The following is a 17,370-nucleotide window of genomic DNA, read 5'->3' on the forward strand; positions in this document are numbered from 1 at the left end:
GTGCCACTGCCCCAGCACCCGAAAAGCTTTTGCCCTTGGTTTCCCCTCACCGCTGTCAGCTTTGCTCCCCACCACATCCCCGGCATAGTCTCCACTCCATCCTTCCCATTGCTCTGGAATGCAGGATTGTTGGCAGCTGCCAAGGGATGCCCAGAGGATCCCAGGATTACAGGGGGGATTTGGGGAACATGGCAGGACCCCATGCAGATAGGAAAAGGTCAGAGACATGCAGAGACCAGGCCAGCTTGGTCAGCCCAAGGCACCTCCACCTCCATGCCGCAGGAAGGCGTCAGGCTCTCCTGGTTGCTCTGGCACACTGTGGCTGGGTGTGACATCATGAAACTCCCGAGTCTGTCATCCGCTCCATCACACCGTGAAGAACCCCTGTGTGTGCCCCCCCTGAGGCCAGCCCAGCCCGGGCTCCCCGTCCAGCACCCACAGCGATGGCTGGGCAACACCGTGACCTCCCGAGGCCTCCTGCTGGGTAAATAGTGTCAAGGTTAGAGCGAGGGATTCATTGGGGCCATAAATGTTTATGGCAGGCCCTCCCCGTTCCCCAGCCGCCATGGCCTGAACTTTCCATCAGCGACACTTTTATGGTCGGCCTCTAATGATTAACCCGGGGGCTAGCGGCCGAAGGTGCTTTACAGAGTGGTCATGCTGCCAGAGCCTCATTCACCCTGAAAAACTGGGACTGGGGGACCCCTGTCATCCCCACAGGCTGCAGCCATGGTGGGGTATAGCAAGGGGGAGTGGAAAGCCATTGGTGGTCCTGCAGCGAGAAGGAAGATCAAAGCCAGATGGGGAGGGAGATCAGCATTCCTGGGCATGGGGAGGCAGGTGGGCAGAAGGAGAGGGTGTTGGAGCTGGGCCTATGTTCATGGAGGGGCAAAGGCAATAATTAAATGTCCTCCACCATAGGGAAGAGTTGTTAAGGAAAACCACAGCCTCATGCCTAGATTCACCCTGGAGGCTCAGCCTGCAGCACTGGACACAGGTCTGCATGGCCCATCGGGTTAAAATAGCCCAGTGCACCAGGGCTACATGCATAATCCAGATATAAACCCTAATTTTTCTGTTTATCCTGGGTTTTTGGCTTTTACCTGACCAGGACAGAGATATGCAAGACAAAGCCCAGGGGGCCTGTGCCTCCCATCCCTGGAAGCCCCCCTAGATGTGCCCTTCTTGCATGCTGAGGAACCCCCAAATAACCCACGCAGAGGCTGTGTCACACACCACTTTTTAATGGCGAGCTGATGGTACACGGGAGAAAGCGCACACAACACTGGGGTGATGGGGACTGGCAGCATCAGGTCCAAACAGCCCCGTCCCGGAGCTCAGCAGCACCCCCCAGACCGGCAGCACTGGCAGGAGATGAGGTCTCTGGGACATGGGCCCCAGGCTGAGCTACCCCAAAGTCACACGCAGGCACTGAAACCCAACCCTTCGCCTTTCTCTGGGAAAAGCAGCACCCAGGGCTAGGGACAGCCCTTGGATCCCCCTCGGGGATGGACACGGGTCCTCCTTTGGCGCTGGGTCCAGCTGAGACCTGTCCCTGACCTGCACACACGGAGAATGGGCCACCCAGTCTCTTCCCTTCCCTCAGCTTGTCCCAGCCCTGTCAGACACCATGAGGAAGAGCTGCCCTGACCCACTGAGGTCCCTGGAGGACCTACAGGCCTGGAAAGGCCCAAGCTTGTTTGTTTATAAAGCTTTTTTTTTCCACTTCTAATTGTTTTTAACTGCTCATTTCTGAGGTCAGATTTCTTTAGGACACTGATTTGTGCTGGTTGTGCTGGAATACCTCGTGTGCACAGAGCACACACTGATACACACTGTCCTCAGGGCACGGAGGATATTACAGTCCTTTCTTACACGTATTTGTGGATTACTACAGTCCTTTCTCACACGTATTTGTGGGTTATTGGAGTTAAATACACATGATCAGAGAACAGACCGACACCCAACACAGAGGATCTCCTCCTCCTCCCTGCCTCCCACAGCCTGAGCATCCCTGCAGCCCCAGCACCCCTGCGTGGGGAGGGCAGGGCTACAGCTGAGGGTCGGAGCGGTACAGCCCGGACACTTGCACCAGACACTGTCACACAAATGCATGGACTCGTCACACAGCTTGCCACACTGAACAGAAACACCTCGGGGGGACTGGGACGGGCAGTAGCTCCACCCTGGCAGGTCCAGGGCAGTGGTGAGGAGGATGGAAGGGTCAGCAGCCCCTGACTGCTCCCCTAAACCCACTCCCGAGTCGTCCTGAAGTGCTGCAGTGCAACCTGTGCAAATTGGAGGGCGGTGAAACCCCCCCAGCTCCTGGGGTGCTGGGTTCTCTCACATCATGGACTCTTCTTCTTCCTCCTCCTCCATCTCCCGGTCCACCTCGATAGCCGTGTTCTCGTAGCTGGTGATGCCCCCGTATTTCCGCATGTGGACCATCAGTGGCTTGGGGGACTGGCTGCCGGCCAGGCTCGCCACGTACATGCCAGTCCGGTTCTCCTCCAGCGATGGGCCCCAGTCCATGGCGGGCCGGCTGGCTTGCTGGACTCGCTGTGGGGAGACAGGAGGAGACAGCACGGGCACCCTGCACCAGCACCCTCTCTGCTCCCCACCCAGCAGCTCACCACCCCCCACCCCCGGGGGTCGGGGTGCTCTGCCAGCCCTGAGGGACTGAAAGAGCCCCCAGGGAAGATGGGATGGGGCCGAAAGCCCGTCCTGAAACTTTTTGGGAAGGCAGCTCTGTAGAAGTACCCTGCTGTGGTCTGGGGAGGTGTTATGCTCTGCGGGTGCTGGTGGGGTGGGCTTGCAGGAGCTAGGGGCTGTTGTATGTGGTTCCTGGCCATGTCACCATGCCCGTGGCTGTGCCAAGCCAGGTTGTGGCCAGTAAGTACTTCAGCTGGCAAGTTGCTGCCTGGGGAGGGCGGCAAGCTCTGCTGTCTGCTTTTAACAGCCTGGGGAGAGCAGCAAAGCCCAGCCAGGGCTGGGAAGGCTATGGGCAGCCAGCAGCTCCATAACCTGCTCCTGGGTGAAATCTTTCAGCAGAGAGATCCCACCCATGCTGCCTGGGGCTGCCTGCACGGTCCAGCAGCTGCCTTCTTTGCTCTGTCCTTGCTCCTGCAAGGTGCAAAGTCCCACGCACCCACACCTGCCCCACGCTAGGGACAACGTACTTCCCCCCAGGGCAGGGCGTAGCAGGCTTGTTTTGGAGGGGGGATGCCCACTGGGCTGTTCCTTGGGAAGGAGCGTGATGCAGTGGCTACCTGGATGGAAATGCCCTGGGACGTGCCGCTCTCACACCCCATGGGCAGCAAGGAGGGACAGGGACACACACATCCAGGAGAGAGGTTGCAGAAATTGTGGGAGGATACAGGCTCATCAGGGGCTCATGGTCACCCCACACATTTCTGGGGTGCTCCTCAGCAATGCTGGGCCCCAACACCTCCTACCTCCCACAGTGTTCCTTCTTCTCGGAGCACAGCCACCACCATGCCCAAGGGAATCATCAGGAAGGAGAGAACTCCCATGAGGATGCCCAAGACCTCGGCCCAGGTGGGGAAGCGGTAGCTGCCGTACTCGGAGGGCTGGTACTTGATGATATTGTACACCAGCAGAGCCTGTGGGGTGGGAAGAAAGTGAGGAGAGCCCAGAGCCCTCTGAAGGTCTCACACACAAAAAAGGCCTGGAGACCTCCCAGCAGAACCAGAATGGTTCCTAGGGCATGAGATGCCAGCAGAGTGACTTCTTGCAAGGGGAGGTCATCCAGGGATGCTGGCACCACTGTGGCTCTCCAGCACCATCCTGCACCTCAAGCTGAGCAGTTACCATCATCGTTGCCGGGGACAGGACCATCCAGCAGGCTCTGAAGTAGGGCCCTGGTTTGAAGCCCAGCATCATGTGGATATCTCGGCAGAACCTCTTCATCCCTGGAGGAGGGAGAGGGACTCAGAAGCCGTGATCTCTCCCCTAGAGCCAGGTGCTTGTACCAGGTTGCCCTGCACCAACCAAAAGCAGTGCTTTGCATCCTCTACAGCAAATAAGTGTCTTCCCTCCCAGCTGGGAGATGCAGCCTAGCTGGTGCTGTCTGAGAGACCAGACTCAGCACCCCAAGTATCTCTGGTGAGGTGAATCCAGTGATGGCCAAGAAGAAACAAGAGGTTGGAGCAGAAGTGTTCTATGCTCCATTGTGAGGCTGATGGCTCCCCTATGCTCCCTCTAAATCCCGTTCTTCATACAGACAGCCCACCCTTCCCCATGCCCCTGTGGGGATGGGCCCCCTTACCATAGACACGTGTCACCACAAGGCAGGTGGTGATCACCACCACCATGAGACCAAAGCCAGCACTGTAGTCATCCAGTAGGACCAGCCAGTACATCCCACCCTGTGGAGACAGCACAGTGGCCAGCATCCCTGGGACCAGCATCCCAACAAACCCCCACTCGTGTCCTCCTGCTTTTGGGGACATGTCCCCTTAGTCCCTCTGTGGGCACTGGGGAAGACAGCAGTCACGCACCCTCAGGGGACATCACTTTTCTTCTGGGGTTGGTACAGGGACAGGAATAACTCTGTGTTGCTTCCCTTGGACCTCACAACCCCAGGAAGCCCAGGCTCATTGATCGTCTCTCTTCCACCTTGTTTGCTGATGTGAATACACTTGTCTCTGCAAATTGGGCCCTGGCCCTAAGCTCTCCCTAAAACGAGGCCCTAGTTGGTCCCCACAATGCATCCAGCCCCACACTCTTACCTCTGTTGTGAGGATGAGCCCCATCAAGAAGAGAGCAATGCAGATGACAGCTGAGAAAGAAGCTTTCTTTGGCCGCAGGTAATAGGGAAATTCATCTGTCACTGCTGTAACAATGGTCTCCATAAAGGCAAACTGCACACAAAGAAGAGGGTCCCCTGAGCCTCCCGGGCTGCCTGGGCACCATGGCTGGCTTGATGGGCTCTGTCCTTACCTGGCTGTCCAGGCCCAAGGTTAACAGCATGAAGAAGAACAGGAAAGACCAGAATGGAGAAAGGGGGAGCATTGTCATGGCCTGGGGATACACCACAAAAGCTAGGCCAGGACCTAGGGGAGGCAAAGGACAGCAGGGTGAAAAGGGGGTGACAGCGCTGGGCACGGGGGGATGGAGGAGAGGAGAGCCCAGCACACTGGCACTGAGGCAGGGACCTGCCAGGGCTCTGCCAGGATGGGCAGGAGGGGACCTGCACCAGAGGGTGGAGAGGTGCAGGAGAACCAGCCTGGTCCTTGCTCAGGCCTTTGTTAGACATCACTCGGTGCTGTTCAAGATTTGCACAGCAGGAAGCCATCTCCCCCTTCCCCTCCCTCCGCCAGCCAGCTGAGCATACAGCTCCAGCCCTCACGCTGACATCCTCGGGTGTGTTCCATCCTGGAAGGGATGTTTCTCAGTGCATCCAGGCAGGCGGAGAAGGAGAAAGGGTCTTCATTTGGCCTCACCTGCTTTTGCCACCTGGTTAACAGGGACCCCAAGCTCCTGGGACATGTATCCCAAAACGGAGAAGATGGCAAACCCTGCAAGGATGCTGGTGATGGCATTGCCCAGGGTCACTATGAAGGTGTCCCTACAGAGGAGAAAGAAGATGTTTTGAACATGCCCACTCCTACCCACCCCACCCCAGTGCACAGGGGCATTACCAGCCCTCAGGTGCCACAATGAAGTGACCCAGTGTGATTCTCCTCCAGGACCTCTCTTGGCATGCGCTTTCCAGGGTCAAAAGGAGGATATGACACAGGTCCTTTTGTGAGGTTCCTCCCAAGCTTGCTTTCCCCGTAGCAGCCCCAATCAGCCCCAATATCCAACACCCAAACTCCCCTCTGGGAGATGCTGGGGACAAGACAAATGTGCATAACTCCAGCCTCAAATATCCTCAGCCTTCAGCGCCTACAGCCCAAAACTCCTGAGCCAGGTGATGTGCCTTGCTGCTTAGGAGAATTTTCTTCCATAGATCCCTCTGTCCCTCTTGAGCCTGTGCAAGCTGCCAGGTAACTGTAAGGGCAAGGAGCAGCACTGGGTGCCCATGTGTAGCACTGCGTGCTTTTGCTGACTTTGAACCCACCAGCTGAGGTTTTCCTGGCTTCCTTCAACTCACAATTTTTACAAGACAGCAGCTGGCTCCCACCTGTATATATTCTGATGGAAGGTGTTGTATGAGGCGAAGGTGAGGAGGCCCCCAAAGCCTACCCCAAGAGAGTAGAAAATCTGCAGGGCTGCCTCGATCCACACCTGGGGGAAGGAAACAGGCTTGAGGAGAGCAGGGGATTGGAAACCTTTCTCTGAGGAAGAGGGAGTTGGAAATACACTTCCCCAAAGCTCCATGCACATCTTCCCCAGCCCTCCAGGCATGCAAAGCCCACAAGGTCTTTGCCTTTCCTTGCTAACACACTCACCACTCGTGGATCAGCTGGGTAGTGGAAGGGTTGATAAGAGCATTTAGAGCCAGCTCAGCATGGCCTTAAACACCCTTGTAAAACTGGTGGTCTCTGCTACCAACACTGCTGATGCAAGGAAACTCCCAGCTCCACAAGCCAAGAAAAACACAGCAGCAAAATCCACCACAGGCACCCGTTGCCACCCCAAAGCCTGTCACAGGGGCGGGACTAATCCTGCCCAAGGCCCTGGTACCCAGGGGAGATGGTGAAAACACCATCTCCTGCATGGACAGCCAGGAGTGCAGGCACAGGGCTGGACCAGGTGGGAAGAGAGGTAAAGGCAAGGTGTGGAGCAAAGACAGACTGCTGAAAGGCAAATACTTTTGGTCTGGAAGCAACCAAGAGGGAGGACTTTGGGTTGGGGGGTGGTCAGAAAAGGCACCTGAGTAATGGAACCACCTCTGTTACATGCTGGAGGTGACAGGAGAAGGTTCATTTTTATATCTTGAAAAAATTGCACAAGAACCTGCTCACCTTGGAAGACAGCAAGTGATCAAACTGGGGTGTGAGGTAAAAGCGGATCCCCTTCCAGGCCCCCTCCAGGGTCACGCCACGAATGAGCAGCATTACCAGGATGAGGTACGGGAAGGTGGCAGTGAAGTACACAACCTGCAGGAGAGCAGAGCCAGCTGGGAGAGCCAGGAGCGAGAGCACAGCCGTCCCCCATAGCCCTTCCCCAGGGTGGGAGACCACATCACCCTGCAGTGCTGGGGTCCTTGGGATGCAGCAGGGCCGGTGGTGTCAGTCCTGCCAGGGTCTGGGTGCGCAAGCTGTCCCCAAAGCGACCTGCATCCAGCTGATGATGTTTATGGGTCTCACTTTCACAGGTGTGCAGAGACTCGCAGGCACTGGTGAGCATTGCTGTAGATCCCCCCAAAAGAGACTGTCCACCCCTTACCTTGCCAGAGGATTTGACTCCCTTTAGGATGCACAGATAGACGATAGTCCAAGAAAGGAGCAGGCACAGGCACAAGTTCCAGCGGATCCTCCCAGGATCCCCGATCCCAGAGCTCCCTTGGATGTGCAGGACGTACCGGCTAGGGAGAAAAGAGGACAACTGGCGAGCAGCCACGGGCACCCCTCACCTTCTTCCAGAGGCCCTCTGTGAACATAGCAATGCCTCTGCTGCAAAAATAACTTGGTCAAAAATCCCAGCAATGAGAGGGCAACAAGGCACTGTCAGCTATTTGCCAGGGAAAGAGGAGCAGTGGGTGTGATTTCTTCACCACACATTAAAGAGGCCAGAAGGGATGCCTGGCAGCTTGAGAGCAAATTCCCAGCCAGTCCAGGCATGGAATACATTTCAGTCTGACGTTATCTCCAGGCCAGTGAAGCAGCGCTAGATCATGCACAGCTCCCACATCCCAGGGACATGATCCCAACAGCTGAACTGAGGTATCACCCACAGCTGACCACGAGAGTCCATCTCTGCACCCACAATGCCAACCATGAAATGCCCACCATGCCATGAGATGTGCGGCACAGACCCTTCACCCCTCATCCCATCCCTACGCTCTCCCTGGCTGGATGCCCACCGCGTCCCCACGGCTGGGTCAGGCTGATCTCTTTACCTCCAGTACTCCTCGCTGGGGCTGACGGTGTTGGTGATGTTGACGGGGAAGGTGGTGTTCCCCGCCTTGATGACATGGTGGTCCAGGCACAGGTCAGTGTTCCACCAGTTGCCACAGTGCTGCCAGGGCAAGTCGCTTGTGAGGGATGCAAAGAGGTAGAAGAGAACGTAAGCAATGATCATATTGTAGTAAATGGCCACCAGGGAGACGATGAGGATCGTGCCCATGCCAATGCCTGGAGGAAGGAGAGGGTAAAGAAAGAGTGAGCCATCTCTGCAGAGCAGAGCACATCCAAAGCCAGGCTCAGACACTGGATCTCAGCAGCCAAATGTTTAACTAGTCAGAGGTTCACCTGGTGGGGGGAGCCTCTTATACCTCCCAGACATGCCTTCTCTGTATTGATCTATTGCATCATACAAATGATTTTACTCCACTTAATGTTGACAATAAAAGTATTTGATATGACCTTTTTTTTTGAACATTTTATTCTTACCTTTGTCTTTAACAGTCATTGTTTAGATCTGATGTTGTATATTGTGCACCAGCTGGCTTAATTATTTTTATACAATCTCTAGAGCTGGTCATGACATCCAGAGCCTCCAAAGACTGATAGATCTCATACATATCCTGCAGCCACTAAAACAGCTAACCCAGAAGTCGAGCCTGATCCACCTTCCGCTCAGAATTTAACCTTTGATTCTAACAAGAGCTTTGACGATCATGGGACGCAGCTGCTGGTCCATGTCCTCATCAACCAGCTCTTCCAGAGGCCCGGCAGAGGCTCTGGACTTTGCTCACGCACCTTTAAAGAGAGGGCTTATCTTCCAGACAGCGAGCGGCCCCAGGCTGGAGAACTGGCCAAGTGACAGCTCCATGAAGAAGATGGGGATCCCGCAGATGGCCAGCATGATGAAGTAAGGAACCAAGAAAGCTCCTGCAAAAAGCAAGAAAAATACCTTAAAAATAGCACAGAGCAAACACCTAAAGCCCATCTATGACAGGGAATAAAGTTCATTCAACATCTATGGCCCTGAGGGATCTACACCAAAATCTGGAAGACATCAAGGGGCAGCATCCCACCATTGGTGCAGGAGGAAGGGGCTGTGATTCACCCAGTTCCATGCTTCCACCCCACTCCCGACTCTTTTCTCGAATCTTTCACAAACACCGTGAAATTCTCCAGTTATTACTGCATGTGACAAGCAATTACTCTGGGAGTAGTTGAACAATCTGGGCACTTAGCACCATCACACTGGGCTCTTGTGTTGCAAAAGGCTCGCTCCCCTCCTTCCATAGCTGGGAAACATTTGATGACCCTGCAGAGTCCTGGAGGACACCAGGCCGAGATGCGATTGGAAAACCAAGAGGGATGCTGAGGTGGTATTCAGTCCAGCGTGGAGCTGGGGTTATCTCCAAGGCCATGAGTGCAGAGGTGGGCTGGTGAGTCCCTCCCACACAAGGGTACACATGGTTAATGCCCTAGGGCAAGCATGGGGGGGCAGAAGGAGGCTTCACCCCACAACAATGAACACTACTTCCCAGCCCTGAGAAGGGGAAGGGGCATCTCTTCAGAGGCAGGTCCCACCAGCCCAGCTCAGTGAGGGGAAGACGTGGCCACTCCAAAGGATGCTCAAATACCTCCTCCATTGGTGTAAGCCCTGTATGGGAACCTCCAGACGTTTCCGAGGCCCACGCAGTATCCGATGCAGGAGAGGAGGAAATCCAGACGACCTGTCCAGTTCCCTCTGTCTTCTGGGCACTCAGAGCCCAGTTCCCCGTCCTGGCTGCTGGGGCTCACCAGGAGCTCTGGTGTCACTGGCTGAGTGAGAGAGCAGGGGATGGGAGAGGGCAGCCGGGGGTCGAGGAAGGAATAAAAACAAAGGATGAATATTGGGAGAGGGGGAAGGAGTGCCAAGAGGTCAGGTGTGAATTTGTGACCCTGAGTTGCAGCACTGACACTTGTTCTTTGGGGACACCCCATCCCAGTGGCTCTCTGTGCATCGCTCCAGCGATGTCCTGCTCTGCTGCTGGGCAAGGAAAAGAGATAAATGCAATTTCACATGGCCAGAGCTCCCCTGGGAAAGGCAGGATGACCCCGCTTCACCCTGGGAGGCCAGGACACATCTTTTAACCCCAATAAATCCTTTCAAGGGGTCACAATAAACTTTCCTGATCACCTACAGTACATGGGTGTGAGGACAGCAGGGGAAGAACCACTGCCAGTGTGTCAGGGAGCGTGACATCCCAGCCCCATGTACCCCTGCCACACTGGGCACTCAGCTGCTGTTAAATGCTCTGCGCATTTTTTATGCTTTTCCAACTGCCAAAGACCGTGGGGATTTGGTGATGTGATCCCAGTTGTCCCTGCTGGGAGAGCTCCTTCCAGCTTTCCTGATCTGCCCTGGATCAGTGAAGCACAGGCAGCTCTTCAGCAGGCAGGAGATTAACCCGTTCCCATCCTCCCTGGCTGCCTCAGCTCTGCAAGAGGGAGGTGTGAGCCCTGCAAAGACATTTAGGTTGGTGTGATACACTGGCAGGGCTCCCTGGTGTTTGTGTGTTTACATCAGGTCTGCAGTGAGATGTTCGGTTTATCTGAACTCCCCCAGAATCCTGACCTGGGGGAGTGGGGAAAGCATCCCCACTGGCTCCCATCCCACCAGCCGTCACCAAAGCTGAAAGGCTCAGCCAGCAGCTGCTGGGTGAGATCCCATCATAGATATTCCCTTGGCAAGACCAGGCAGCAAAACAGGTGGGATGAGGATCCTGTCCCTGTGCCACTGTGTGTTGCTGTGCCCCTGCCTGGGAGTATGCTGAGTTCAGCCAGTGTTGAGGCACAGAGTCAGAAGAATGCTGGGGGCCCTGCTGACAAAGCACCAGGACCAGGGAAGTAGGAGTCCATTTGGGAACCTTCCCTTCTTCTTGGGCTCTCGAAAGAAAAAAGCAGCCATCTCCATGTCCCTGAGTTCATGGATTGTAGGGAGCAAGCCCAGGGGATGTGGTTAAGGGACAGGATGCTGGATTTGGAAGGATTAGCCAGAAGGAGTTGTGGCACCCCTACACCAGTGTGCACACACGCTCAGAGCCTGCAGCAGGCCTCCATCCCCTGGGACATCAGAGCTGACTGGGAAAAGAGGCCAACACTGCCTTGCCACAGCCCCCGGGGAAGGTGACAGCCTCTCTTCATCCTTCTCCTCTTCCTCTCTTGCTGGACCACAGGATGCTCTTGATGCTGGTTCCCATGGAGACAAGGAGCCGTGTTGCCGATGATGATGGCTGCAGGTTCCCACCCTTCACAGGGTGCACCCCACTCCTCCAGCCACCCAGCACTGCACATGTGCTGCTCACAGCCCAAAGGCACCAAACACAGAGGTGAACTTGTCCCCACCCGGCATGCAAATCCTTCGAGGGACAGGAGGAGACACCACAAACACTTCCCAAAGCCAACCTGAAGTGCACAGCCTGAGCAAAGCCGTTACACCATAACCCCCATTGAACACCTATCCCTGCTGGATGCCACCATCACAAGGCAAAGGCCAGAAGGAAAAGCTTCAGAAACACAGGCTGAAAAGGCAAAATATGACCCAAACATAATACTGTTGCTATTAAACTATTGCTACCTGGCAGCTCTCCAGCTTAGCAATTTCTCCAGACCGTGGCCATACCTGCTGATTAAGTCAGTGTGCACAGCAGCATCACTCAGGCATTTGCAGGTGATCGACAGACTGTTCTGCAACATCCCTCCCAAAAGTTTCAGTGACTGAAACCTGTATTCACAAAGGTCCCTGCCAGGTAAGGACAGGAGCTATGGGGCCATCACAATTTAGCCTTCTACAAAAAAAAAAAAAAAAAGACTTTCCAGTCTCTCACACTACCTGGAAGACTCTCACTTTCCAGGTTTACATCACAGAAAAATAGCAAGCAGGGATGCTGGGAGATCATTAAATCCTCTCACCTAATTCCTGCACCTCTGCCTGAATCCTAAACAGCTGCAAGAGGGCACCGGTGGAGCTGCGTGACCTGATTAAATGCAGGTGGCCATCCATCAGATGTAGCACGGAAATCAACACAGAGGCAACAAAAAGAAAGGAACCAGCAGGACCTGTTCCAAACCGCACAGAGCCTGGTCCCTCTCTCAGTCACCTGCTTTGGAGGTCATGGGATGTAGTTTGTCACCTGTGTCTCAGTGATGACTTCTCCCCTTATTAATATCTTTAGCTGCCGCTCTGCAGATAAATTTGAGACCCCAGGGCAGAAAGCAGAGACTGCTCAGGAGTCAGATAGACCCCAAGGACTGTGATGTTGTGGTCCCCACCGTGCAGGATGGGGAGGCACGGGTCAGGGATGCTGATGGAAAATCCACACAGAGGCTGCTCCATCGCTGCGATGCCCTAAAATGCCTCAAATCACAGCCTTTCCACAGAAATCACAGAAAACCTTGCCTAATTTGCCTGACTTGCAAAAATGCAAAATGCAGTATTTAAGTATTCCAGCCCATCTTTGTCCCAGATAGCGGAGAGATGCACACCTCTCTGCTTCAGGCTGCTAGAAATCTCACGCAGCGGCTCGATTCCAGCCCTTTTTTTTAGGATTAATGCTCCCTTTCAGCCTTTGTCATAACAGGAATTTTCTTTTTCAGTAGCAGCTGAAGTGCTCTAATGCTACAATATTGCTCTAGTGCTTTCCACTGTCAACTGCCATCGTTCAAACTGGGCTCCCATCTCGCGGTTATAAACAGACGGGGACTAACAGCTCCCTTGGCAACCACGTCCTCTTTGAACATGGCATCGCTTTCCATTATTCACCAGAAGATGCTCCCAAAGAAGTCAGCAAAGCAAAGGTCACTGAGAAGAAAAAGCACTTTAGTGTCTGCCAAGATAAGAGCTGGCTTCCATATGGGAATTGCTCTATGCTAATTATTTTCTGTAAATCAATTTACTTGAACCAGTGCAAGACTCGGCTGTATCCGTGAAAAGCCAGCCAGATTAAAGTTACTTTTTCATCATATTTTGTCTCCATCCAAACTGGCATTATGGGGTTATTTTGTCAGTGTTTCGGGTGTGGACCACAGCCTTTGATTGGGGGAAATGCCACCCAATGCCAGATTTCTCCCCTGTGGATCCGAGCCGCGTGTGAGCACAGTGCGTCTGTGAAGTGTGAGTCACTTCAGATTAGTTTGAATTGCTTGTTAATCTCTCAGAGAAAAAAACACACCACAGCATAAAAATTAATTCAAATGTAATATCGCTTAGGAAGTGAAGTAAATAAAGCATCTCTATGGTGCGAAAGAGCCCCTTGACGGGCTGAGCTAACCCGTCTCCCCCAGCCTGGGATCACAGCACATGCCAGGAGAGGGAGCAAGCGACGCTGGAGCCAGCACAGGGCTTTTGGGGGCTGAAGATTGCTGAGGCTGAAGCAAACTCATTACAGTGATGTCCAGAGCACAGGGAGCATGTACAGCTGCGAATTCTTATGCTCTTTCATCTGAAAACCCTGGGGAAGGAGCAGGGAAGGTTTAAGGCAGTTTGTGGCAGGCAGAGGAGGGCAGTGGCTCAGGCAGGAGGATGCTGCTCAGCAGCCTGGCTGGGCACGGGGAGGGGCAGCCCAAATCCTGGCTCCCACCACTGTCCTCCATGGGATTTAGCCCGTTCCTAGCAAATAATCCCCCAAAGCAAATAAGCAAACAAATAAAAATCATCCACTCAGCTCTTCTGGAAATACTTTTATGCAAAAGCCAACCTGAAATCCTTAGAGCCTGAGAAAGATCTCTATTAAATTTCCATATGTCTAAAACATGTCTGGTGAGAAGGCTTAAAAGTCCCGGCTCACCGATGGGAAGCAGATCATAATGAGAGGGAGAGGAGGCTGTCAGGGTCGCGGGTGGGCACTGGAGCCGGGGCTGTGCAAACTCCTCCATGGGACAAGCCTGATGCTGGTGTCAGACACGGTGGTCCCAAGGTGCTGGGTGGCTGCAAGCACCAGGTTTTCCATCTGGAGATCAGCAAGAGTATTTTTGGGTAATGAAGGACAGCAGGGCCCTAAGCAGCACTAAGAATGGGGAAAATAACTCCAGAGACATCTGCTTTCCATTCCAGTTGATCACTGTGGGACTAAATGAATTCTTGAATAAATGTTAAACAGGATCACCAGCAGCAGAGAAATTCAAGTATCTCAAAAAGCCTTTGAAAGGGACAAAGACAACTTTTAATGGATCTTGCAGTCACAAAGTCATCTGAAAAAGCAATTTGTAGGAAAGAGGAGGAGAATGAAGAGCCAGATGATGCCTCCAAACAACAGTGAAGAAAGGTAGGCAGCCCTGAGGCTGCCAGGGCCATCAGATAGCTGCTGGCTTTCACCAGGCCACTGCTGGCTTTTTTATGTCCTGTCCCAATATCCTAGGAATTTCCCGGCAGGGATGAAACTCTCCTGGGTTTTCATTCATCCGAAGACTGGTACAGGTTTGTGTTGCCCTGCCCCAGAGTTAGTGGCCATAGTTTTGGCAGAAGACAGAGCCAAAGGGGCTCACAGCCCTGGGTCACTGCCCTGGGTGCTCTGGACAGGGCTGACCCACCGGCAGCACCAGCGTGTCCCCACGGGGGAGCTGTGGCTGCCAGCCTCTGCCACCCCACTCCACCGTGTCCCCATGTGGGACAGGCATGAGAAGGGGCTTAGTCCCTGACGTGGGGGAAGAGGGGGACTGAGACAGCCTGGTAAGAGCAAAGCAACAGTGGAGGCGAGCATAGGATAGGAAAGCCTGAAGGCTGGGTTTGAAAAGGGTTTCCAGCAGGATATAAAAAGGGTTTCTAGCTTTGCCTGCTCTGCCCTGAACCCAGAGTTCAGGGTCCAGCACCACCCAGACCCCTTTAAATCCTACAGAGGAGGAGGAGGCAGCGGCACTCCAAGCTGCAGGTGGGAAAGGCACTGCCCAGCTCCCTGTGCTCATCCCGGCGGGGGGAACCCCTCACCACCCCCACCCCGAGACCAGGCGGTCCCCGGGGCTGGCGGGAGCAGTGTCCCTGGGGTGACACGCTGCAGGGAGCCAGCTCTGCCCCCGGGTGCCCACCCACAGCCGCCTGGCCAGACACAACATGAATCATCGCCGGCAGCACCTGCTCGCAGGGGAGGGATGAGAGGAGCATCCATCCAGCCGGAGCAGGCAGCAGGCAGCTCTGCCCACAGCTCAGGGCCTCTGGGGCTAGCTGCAGTGAGGCAGAAGTGGTGGTTATGAAATGCCCCCCATCCCTCTCCCCACGATCGTGCTTTGACCCCACGCACTCACACTATCCCCGTTTGCAATCCCTGCCAGAGGAGAGTCTGCCGGCTGCACACAGAGGCTCCCCGGGCAGGGAACAGTGGGGCGGTGGGCAATGCCTTGCCCCCCGCTCCCCAGCTCCCCGCTTCCCGGCTCTCACCTCCCGGAGATGCTGCTGCCGAATCTTCTTCATCACAGAATCCTGTTGCTATGCGCTCTCCGCTCTGACACTTTTTCCTCTCGTTTTCTCCGGCGATAGGGAGGGAGAAGGGGGAAGCGGGCGAAGCAATAACAAGGAAGGAGGGGTGCCACTTTCCTGCCGGCTGGGCTGGCGGGGCGGAGGGAGGCAGGGGGGACGGGGGGAGCAGGGCTGGAGTTGAGGATGGCTGCGTGCTGAGCAGGGAGGGAGGAGGGAATGGCTCTCGGCAGGCTGGAGAAGGGCTGTCTGTCAAACGCACCCCTCCCGGGGGTGTCCGGGACCTCAGCCCCCCGCCAGGGCAGCAAGGAGGAACGGCTGCTGCCTTACTCATGCCACGAATGCGTCAGGTCTCCCTAGGGATTGCAGGCACCCTACCACTGGGCACCCTGGGGGTCCCACGTGCCCCAGACAGTGGTGGCAGCAGTGAAAGTGCACATGCAAGAAGCTGCCAGCATGTTTCTGTCTGGCTCTGAGCTGATTTTCTTATGGCAGGACCGGGCTGGTGCCTGAGCAGGTCAGGAGTGGCTGCTCCTCATGCTGCCCGAGCCCAGTGCTCAGCCCAGGGAAGGGGCGTGCTCAATAGCCATCGGTCCCTTTGGGTAGGACCCCACCATGCTGGGGGCAAGAGCAATCCTTGGGCAGGCCCCAGGGTGAGTAGCAGAGTCCTGTGAATCACGGGCCCGGTGCTGGAGCACAGGTCACATCTCCAGGGTTCAGACGTTCCTGTTGAAGCAGCAGTGGGATCCTACAGCTCCAAAGCCCAGAGAGATGGGGACTTTTCTTCATCACACTCAGTCAAACCCCCAGTGAGGTGGCAGAGAGCTGGTATGTGGCTTCTTTTCCCACTTTCATAGTGGGAAATGTCTGCTGTGGGGCTGCAACCCCAGATGCCCCAGGGTCAGTGTGGTACCAGGAGAGCTGCTGTCTGCCTCAGGTCCCACAGTAATGCCTCTTTCCCTTGATAATATCCTCTTGTCTTTCGCTTTTTCCCCAGACTGTGCCCAGTCTATTGGGGGGGGGGGGGTGTCCCTTTTCCTTGGAAATGCCCTACGCTGCTCCAGCCTGTCCCAGAGCTGTCCCCAGCTGCTTTGCTCAGGTTTAAGTCTGAGCAGGCAGCACTGGGGATGTGGAGGGCAATGACAGGGCTGGGGCTGAGAGGACCCAGGCTGCCTGATGTAAGAACAAAACCTCCTGATATCTAATGGCAGTCGTGCTCCTACAGACCTCCAAGCACTTCTGAAAATTTTCCCCAAAGGGAAACAATCCTGAGCATAAAGACACATTTCTGCAGAATCCAACACAATGAAGTGGCTCAGCATTTGCACAGTGGGTCTTTCAGAGCTAACATTTACCCAGATTTCCCAGCAGGAAAGGAGGAAGGAGCAAACTATATAATCCAACAAATATCTTTTTTTCACACACTCACAGCTTCCTCAAAAAAAATGTCTTTGGGAGTTCACCCATCCAGGTTTTACTTGCCTTAGACTTACCCATCACTTCTCCCTTTCCCAGGATGCTGGTGGGGAATGCCGAGCCCAGAGCTGACCAGGCTGGGGGCTGGGGGCTGTGTCGGGCGTTGTGCCAGCCTCACCCTTTCTGCTTGGGGCAGGTATACTTTGTTTGCCGTTTGTGTCTGTGTGATCTGAATCACCCTTTGGCTCTTTCCCTCGGGATCCACCTAGAGGGAAGTGTCCCACAGCCACCGCTGTGGCAAAGGAGGGGAGAGGCTGGTGCCACCTTGTTACAGCTGCCCCAGCCCAGTGTCAGAAGCATGGACTGACCCTCCATCCACCTTCCCTGGGTGGACTTCAAGCGTCTGTCTTCTTGTCTCCAGGGTAATATTTACCAGCAGAGACATGCAGGGCTGACACTACCCTGAAATGTCCATGTTGA

At 54.9% G+C, this 17,370-nt stretch overlaps 1 protein-coding gene across 1 annotated transcript; it reads right to left on the minus strand.

Annotated features, from left to right (window-relative positions):
* Positions 1-1,302: 1,302 nt before the first annotated feature.
* SLC6A7 (solute carrier family 6 member 7) lies at positions 1,303-15,575 on the minus strand. Its single transcript, XM_074915778.1, has 14 exons — positions 15,439-15,575; positions 9,668-9,848; positions 8,832-8,963; positions 8,030-8,264; positions 7,357-7,495; positions 6,933-7,067; positions 6,149-6,252; positions 5,466-5,590; positions 4,963-5,075; positions 4,752-4,883; positions 4,289-4,388; positions 3,832-3,932; positions 3,456-3,623; positions 1,303-2,559 (listed from the first exon to the last, which is right to left on the minus strand). Exons 1-14 carry the CDS (start codon positions 15,469-15,471, stop codon positions 2,344-2,346), a joined length of 1,914 nt encoding a protein of 637 aa, XP_074771879.1. The 5' UTR covers positions 15,472-15,575; the 3' UTR covers positions 1,303-2,343.
* Positions 15,576-17,370: the final 1,795 nt, after the last annotated feature.

Source organism: Athene noctua, chromosome 12, assembly GCF_965140245.1.
Source record: "Athene noctua chromosome 12, bAthNoc1.hap1.1, whole genome shotgun sequence".
NCBI lineage: Eukaryota > Metazoa > Chordata > Aves > Strigiformes > Strigidae > Athene > Athene noctua.